Raw genomic sequence first — 7251 nt, forward strand, 5'->3', positions numbered from 1 at the left:
GAATGGGAAGAAGTAAACATATTTATTTACCTTTTTCCAAAATTAATAAATTCTTGTTTCCTTATTCAGTCACGCAGTAAGGATTTCAGTTAGACCAAAACAACCAGTTTGCCTAAATATATACCACTTATTTAACGATTACAGAAAATATCAGATAATATTACTTTTACAGACATATTTTAATATGAACACTTGTTTTTTTTTTCTCTTTATAGAACAACAAAAAGCAGACTCGCAGCACTTCCCTTCACGTCAGTTTATTCAGCGAAGGCCTGGTCTTCCAACTATGGTGTCTTCCAAAAACCATGTATCCAGTCCCCTGAGCACTCAGCTCACATCTATGAATGCTTTGTTCAACTCTACACAATCCCAGGCCCTTTTGCAAGGCCACAGCCACAGCACGTCGAGCACCACGGCTAGTGGCAGCGGCAGCAAAAGTGTCAGTGTCACAAGATCACCCTTAAATGAGATGACTGGCCACGGTGGTCCAGGTAGTACTTTACTTTATTGAAATTGTGGGTTTATGTAGTATACCAACTAGATTTTGTAAAGTAGATTGTTCTCATCTTCACAGATTCCCTGTCTCTTCTGGGAGAATCAGATGACTATTTGGAGCAGGATGGCTTCATCGAGGAGGAAGAGATTATACCAGGGGAAGACATAATGTCAGACACAATTAACACCAACAGGCACCAGTTAAAGCAGAGGCGACTTTTCCGAGCTCCAAGAGAGCGGCAGCGAGGTAAGACAAGAAAACAAACAAAAAAGCAAACAAAACAAAACAAACAAGACAAAAAAAAAAAGAATCCTGCAACATGACTCAAATTTTCAGTTTAATAACTGTAGTAATTACCTACGAGATGAGTGGAGCTAACTCTCCTGGGTTTACTTTTTCAGTAAAAGATGCTGCTGGAGTGCTGTTTCGCTACAAGAAGATTCTGCTTACATACCAGCGACTCAAAAACATGTCAAAAGCCTTTCAAATCCACGGCGTTGACCGCAACACGGTGGCCTCTACCACACCCATCGCCGAGCTGCTTTTAGTGGCCCCAGAGAAAGTGGCAGAGGTGGGAGAGTTTGACCCGTCAAAGGAAAAACTGTTGGACTATGCCCGGCGCTGCTACATTGCCCTGGATGAAGAGACACTCAGCAGAGTGCAGGCGTTAAAGAAGAATAACCTTCTGCTGCCCATCTCCTACAGGTTCAGACACTAAGTTAGGAAAGGAACTCATAGTGGAAAGTGTCTCTCAGAATAAAAAGAAATAAAATGTGGGAACAAAACTAGAAGGGAAAAGGCAGCTGGGTTCTGCTGTAGGAGAGCAGATCATTCCCAAACTCGTTCTGTGACGGAGACAGTTTTCTTATGACGCACCTTTCACATTGCATTAACACTTTCAACACAGTTCATGTGTTTGTTTGATAAATCTTCATCAAAAGGAAGATGTTGGATGGCAATTGTTATTGGAAATAGAAAACATAGGTTCTTGTTAGGAGAGCAATGTCACATTTATGTCATTCTAAACAAAAATAGAAGTGTGTGGTCATCAGGGATTTTACCAGTAAACTAGGTAAATCTTTAGAGACATGTCCTTTTTTTAAATTTTCTATCCTCATTATGTTTTGTCATTCACACACTAGTTTGGATTATTTTAACTTGTGAAAGTCTACCACCAACTCCCACCTTTGTGTAAATTTTAACAGTTCTTATACAGTATGTTCTACTGTACTTATGTTGTATACAGTGTTTTAAAGAAAACATTCCCATTTTAATATGTCAAAATTACTTAATCTTTCTCTTTTTAATATGCAATTTTTATATTTGCCTGGGAAGAATTTTTGTAAATTACTTGCATAGGAGAAACAATCAATTTCCCTTTAACTTTTAATTTTTCCTGCTTTGAGGAAAAGGAAAACTTGGAAAAGAAGGAACAAAAAACATTTACTGGTTATGGTTAGGACAAGACTGGTGTTTTGCGGTGCAGATGCAACATGCATCTGGCAGCCAATCATTTAATTCAACCAGTTTAAAATTAATTTAGCCTAAAAAATGTCTGTAAGATTTATGCTTTCTTTTATTTCACTAAAGGCTGCCAAACTACTTTTGTATATGACTCCCTCTAAACTGAATGAGACGTCACCTCTGATACTGAAAATCTTGTAAATGTATTGTTTAAAAAACACTTTTTGTTAAATATGATCGAGCGTTGACCTGGCTTTTTGTTACATTATGGACATTTTGGTTGGTTGTGAAAACTTGTGAACATATCACATTTTTTTAATATTTAGAAAATCAACAAAAGGTGACAGTTTTTTTTTTTTTGACAAAGGGGTGTGTTTTATGTTATATCGCTCCCCTACATGTGCATGTGGAAAGAGCTCATGATCTGAGTCTTGCCTATATCTGTGGTTTTCAAAAAAATAGACAATATTAAAACAACATTTGTGGTGCAACACTGAAATAATGTTTCCTGTCCTAAATTGTAAAGTGGAAATTGCTATAATATTGAAGCTCAAGCAACCTTTTAGTGTCTGATTATACAGCTGAAAAGCAACAATTCTGGTACAAAATATCTGAAAATTTCTTCCTGTTTTCAGTGTTTGAAATACATCCATCTGAAACATTATACTCACCCAATGAATTGCATATGTCGAATGTCATTAATAAAGCATCGGAATTCATACAAAATGTAAGTCCATAAAATTGAACCATCCTCTTCCGTTGAAATGCATATAATTCATTAGGAGTACTGTTAAAAGAAGTGCAATAAAACAAGTGTTTTCCTAATACTTGAATGGTTTTTTGATTGTTTTCCAACACTGCAATCATTTCTAACCATGTTCTGTGGCAGAGATGAAAGCATGATTGTCTTGTTTTGCGTTTTAAAAGTGAACACAGACTGTGTTTTTAAAAAAAAACCTTCATTGCCACAAGAAGAAAAACTTTACCTGCAAAATAAAAAGTTCCCATTTTTGACTGACTGCAACATTTTATTATCGTTAATATCAGGTTATAATAAACTCGTTTTAGGATAGGAAAAGTAACGTAGGTAATACCTTTTTAAATTTCATTTTGCACAATATGGTATTAATTTAAAAACTACTTTTGGTATGGTCCTTTTATTCTTTTACCGGAAATGTAACATTCATCAACTTCCGGTGTCAGGGGCTGCCTGTGAAACGGAGCGAAAAAAAAAGCGGGCATAGTGGAATTTTTATTGTTTTCTGCTGTTCTAAAACTTCAGAAAGCTCAAATATTTACCTGATCGGGGCAAACAAGTGCACCTTGTTGCTCAGAGATTCCTATTGATTTGAATTTTTCTTGAAAAAGACTCATTCATTCTTCGCTCGTAGCGGGCCTTTTCTTCTGGACTTTGCTAACGCTAGCAGGCTAATACGAGCACGTTTTTGTTTAATGATTCTCTGTGTTACCTTATAAAACATACCAGACCGCTGATGTGTAAACTTCTTATTAACTTTTGTTAAGTTCATTGGCACACAGGTTGCCAACTCAAGCTAACTAACTGCAGCTATAACGCCGAGCTATTGATATTTTTTAAGTGTTGCTCACTTTGTCGCTAGCTTAAGCTAGCCACCGCCGACTGAACAACGCAGCCCCTGAAAGCGTAGGCTTCAATCCAGAAATGTCGGACTACGACGAATTCGAAAGACAGCTGTCTGAAAACAAACAAGGTAAACCAGCTTCATATCAAACACTAAACACACACTTTTAATTTGCATTGAAACTAGCGCTAGTGTTTTAACCTTAGTATTAAGGATACTTGAGCTCATTATCATTAGCTCACAATCGTAACGCCTCCAAAGAGTGGTTGATAACCAACTAGCTGACGTAGAATATATTATACTTATTTTACGTTTGATAATGGGCAGCTCAGTAGAAAAAGTTTAACGAAGTGTTTCTTTAAAACCAGGATTGACTACATTCTGGTGGGTAAATAAATCTGCCAATCAGCATTATTTTTTAGCAGCTGTGCGCGGTGATAATAATGTACCATCATCCAGTGTTGCCACATCTCACTTAAAACAAAACGAGCAATTAACCATTATATATATATTTCACTGTCAGCAAGGCCACTCGATTATTTTACACGCAGTTGTCCTTTAAATAGCTTTATTTAATCATAGCTTTATAAAGACTGCATACTTTCTGTTTTGTTTATTTTAATCTAGACTGTTTTAGATTAATTTATCTTTGAGGCTGAGGTTTATTTTGCTTGACAATTTCCACTTGGTTCCAACCATGCACAAACTGTACTACAGTAAATAAACCAAGCTGTAAAGGAGCAAGATAGGGAAAAATATATTCTTACAATGAAAGTGAAATAAATACCTGCAACAAACAAACTGACCAGGTAAAACAAAAGCTTGGTCTTGCTATTTTAATTATATTAGTCATTTATGAATGCAGCAGTCAAAATGACCCAGGTACCATTGAGGCCTTGGGTCGTTTTGATCCAAGGGCAACAGGATGGTTGCAAAAATTATCAAATTGAATACTTTGGTTCTCCAACTTTGTGTGTTTCTTTTGGTCACCCACCTAATCATACCTTTATTTTGGCAAGAGAAAAATAGATTATGTAATTTGTTCACTGTAACTTGGTGTGTCTGGGGAATGGAGAGAAATCTAGTCCCACACACACAACTTGGATCGACCTAATAAAAATACAAACGAAATAAGTGTGCTTGGCAATTACCTCAGACAGCAAGCCAGTAATGCAGAGCACAGCTACTATGTTTATTCTATATAAGCTGTTTTTAACTTTAGGTTGGTACATTTGCACTCTGTGTGCTTTTTTCTGGCAGACTTTTAGCATTTCAGCATGATTGAACTCCAATATTGGAAACAGACAAAAAAAATCAGTCAGTTAATTTAATTAAATGTCTGTTCTGCTTTGTAATTTCAAACTTGTTTTGATTTACCTGCTCTTTATTTCTGCAGCTGAAAGGGACAAAGAGAACCGCCATCACCGGCGGTCCTCATCCCGCAGCCGCAGCAGAGAGAGGAAGAGGAGGAGCAGAGACAGGGACAGACGCAGCCGAGACCGTCGTGGAGACAGTAAGGAGCGAAGACACAGGCGCAGGTTAGTACCAGTTTACAACCAACACACTGTTAAATGTTTGTCTTCAAGTTGTGAATCCAAATGGATTTAATGACTTTATTGTTAAACATGATGAATCATCAGCATCAGTGATGCACAAACAGCAGCACTAATAAAATCACAGTTTCACTGATAAAACTGCTGTATTACCAATAAAATACACCATTTTGTCAGTTTTTATTTTTAATATTTTTCCCCTTAAACCCTAAATTTCCTTTAAAATTATTCAGCCTAATTTAGAATAATGTTGGATATATTGGGAAAATACAGTTTATTATTATTCAGTTTATTTGTTTTTTCTAACTCACTGATTCAGAGCTGCGGTGACTCTTGTGTTTTGGAAAATTTATCATACAGATGAAAGTTTGTGCCACAACAGTACTTGTTTTGCCAAAACAACAGATCCGCATGCAGTTGGGAAACCTTGTGTTTTTTTTTTTGTGTTTTTTTTTTAATTTAATTTAATTTTATTTTATAATTTTTTTTGGAAAAGCTACCTAAAAAGTATTTTTTTCCTAATCTGTTCCTTTTCATTGAAATGAGTTTGATGGCAGTGGGCTCATGTTAGCTGCCATCACATGCCCAAACTCACACCAATTAAATTCTCCCTCTGCTGCCAGAGTTTCATTGGAATAAATCAAATACAGTTTACATTTCTAAGTCACACTCATGTATGTTTTCACTAAATCTAATTGCAATTCTTTAACAACTCGTTTTCATCTTAACATAATATTAATTTATGTTACAGTTTTGCAAAGTAAAAAAAAATGTTAATCTGCTTTAAAAGATGTAACTTCCAAATGTCGTTTCAGCTCACCATCCAGCTACCCCCAGGACAACGCTGGAAGGTAACATCACTCCTTATGTCTTTCATATCAATTTAGCATTTATTTTATAATATAAACGTTAAAAAACACAATCTATTTTTAATTCTACAATGAAAATTATGGTTGGAAGTTTAATGCATTGCACTTTAAATCTGTTAAACAGCCGCTCTCCGCATCGTGAGAAGAAGAAGAAGGTGAAGAAGTATTGGGATGTTCCTCCACCTGGTTTTGAACACATCACCCCCATGCAGTACAAAGCCATGCAAGGTTACACCTTTTTATTGACCCCTTTACAATATGCTTCAGATTAAAAATGAACCCTCCTGCTGCTCAATTTTAAAACGGAGGCCTCAGGGATCATCATAACCTACTAGTTTTCAAACTGTGGGATGTGCTCCCCTGGGGCAAACCCTAACCCTTCACTGCTATGTTTGATTGTTATCTCTTTAGTTCTTCTTCATGTCTTGATGCTCGTTTCTTTTTTAAAAGCTCATGTTGCTACAGGATGTCTTGTACTAAAAATGTATATTTTAAAAGTTACAGCACAGTATAAAATAACTTTAAAAAGCCATCTTACTTGCCAAACTGACAAACTTCTGCCCTAAATGACTTTATTTCACTCAGTCTGGATTAGATTTCAAAGATTTCACTTCCACTGTTTTAACCCGAGTTCAGCAGGAGGATTAATGTTAACCTTCCTGGTTTAGTCAAGGGTATCTTTTATAAAGCATGCCTGTATTGTAGATATGATGCATCATGGGGTAGGAAAATATACGTTTTTGATCATTTGCTGTTGTTATTTTATTTTGTTCAGCTGCAGGACAAATCCCAGCCACAGCCCTGCTGCCAACCATGACTCCTGATGGCCTGGCTGTTACTCCCACCCCTGTACCTGTGGTGGGCAGCCAGATGACCCGACAGGCCCGTCGTCTTTATGTCGGCAACATCCCCTTTGGTATCACAGAGGTGAGATCTAGAAAAGCATTTAGTCTAAACTTATGAAAGTCTTTAATTGACTTGCGTGTCTGCGTTTTGTAAAGTAACACATTGTTTTAATGTGACAATAAACTTTTCTCATTCCTCTCTTCTGTGTAGGAGTCAATGATGGACTTCTTTAATGCTCAGATGCGTTTAGGGGGTCTTACTCAGGCCCCTGGAAATCCAGTTCTTGCAGTGCAAATCAACCAGGATAAGAACTTTGCCTTCCTTGAGGTTTAAAAAATACCTTTGTGAAGATCATTTGTGTGTGTGTGTGTGTGTGTGTGTGTGTGTGTGTGTGTGTGTGTGTGTGTGTGTGTGTGTGTGTG

General features: G+C 36.8%; 2 protein-coding genes across 3 annotated transcripts in view; both read left to right on the top strand.

The window, feature by feature from the left end:
- Positions 1 to 2787, top strand: part of ccdc106a (coiled-coil domain containing 106a) — a 4821-nt gene extending 2034 nt beyond the window's left edge. Inside the window, exons 6-8 of the mRNA XM_014012665.1 lie at positions 216 to 491; positions 575 to 742; positions 898 to 2787. Of these exons, the coding sequence (XP_013868119.1) occupies positions 216 to 491; positions 575 to 742; positions 898 to 1214 (761 nt within the window). The 3' untranslated portion in view covers positions 1215 to 2787. The remainder of the gene's footprint in view (positions 1 to 215; positions 492 to 574; positions 743 to 897) is intronic.
- A 364-nt stretch (positions 2788 to 3151) lies between these two features.
- u2af2a (U2 small nuclear RNA auxiliary factor 2a) overlaps positions 3152 to 7251 on the top strand; it is a 7705-nt gene continuing 3605 nt past the window's right edge. The window contains exons 1-6 of one of the 2 annotated variants that reach the window (XM_014012666.1): positions 3152 to 3690; positions 4958 to 5099; positions 5930 to 5965; positions 6108 to 6211; positions 6759 to 6910; positions 7040 to 7156. In XM_014012666.1, coding sequence (XP_013868120.1) covers positions 3642 to 3690; positions 4958 to 5099; positions 5930 to 5965; positions 6108 to 6211; positions 6759 to 6910; positions 7040 to 7156 — 600 coding nt within the window. In that variant the 5' untranslated portion in view covers positions 3152 to 3641. The remainder of the gene's footprint in view (positions 3691 to 4957; positions 5100 to 5929; positions 5966 to 6107; positions 6212 to 6758; positions 6911 to 7039; positions 7157 to 7251) is intronic. The other variant, XM_014012667.1, reaches the window with a different exon arrangement.

The sequence above is a fragment of the Austrofundulus limnaeus genome, unplaced genomic scaffold (genome assembly GCF_001266775.1).
Source record: "Austrofundulus limnaeus strain Quisiro unplaced genomic scaffold, Austrofundulus_limnaeus-1.0 Scaffold93, whole genome shotgun sequence".
Taxonomy (NCBI): domain Eukaryota; kingdom Metazoa; phylum Chordata; class Actinopteri; order Cyprinodontiformes; family Rivulidae; genus Austrofundulus; species Austrofundulus limnaeus.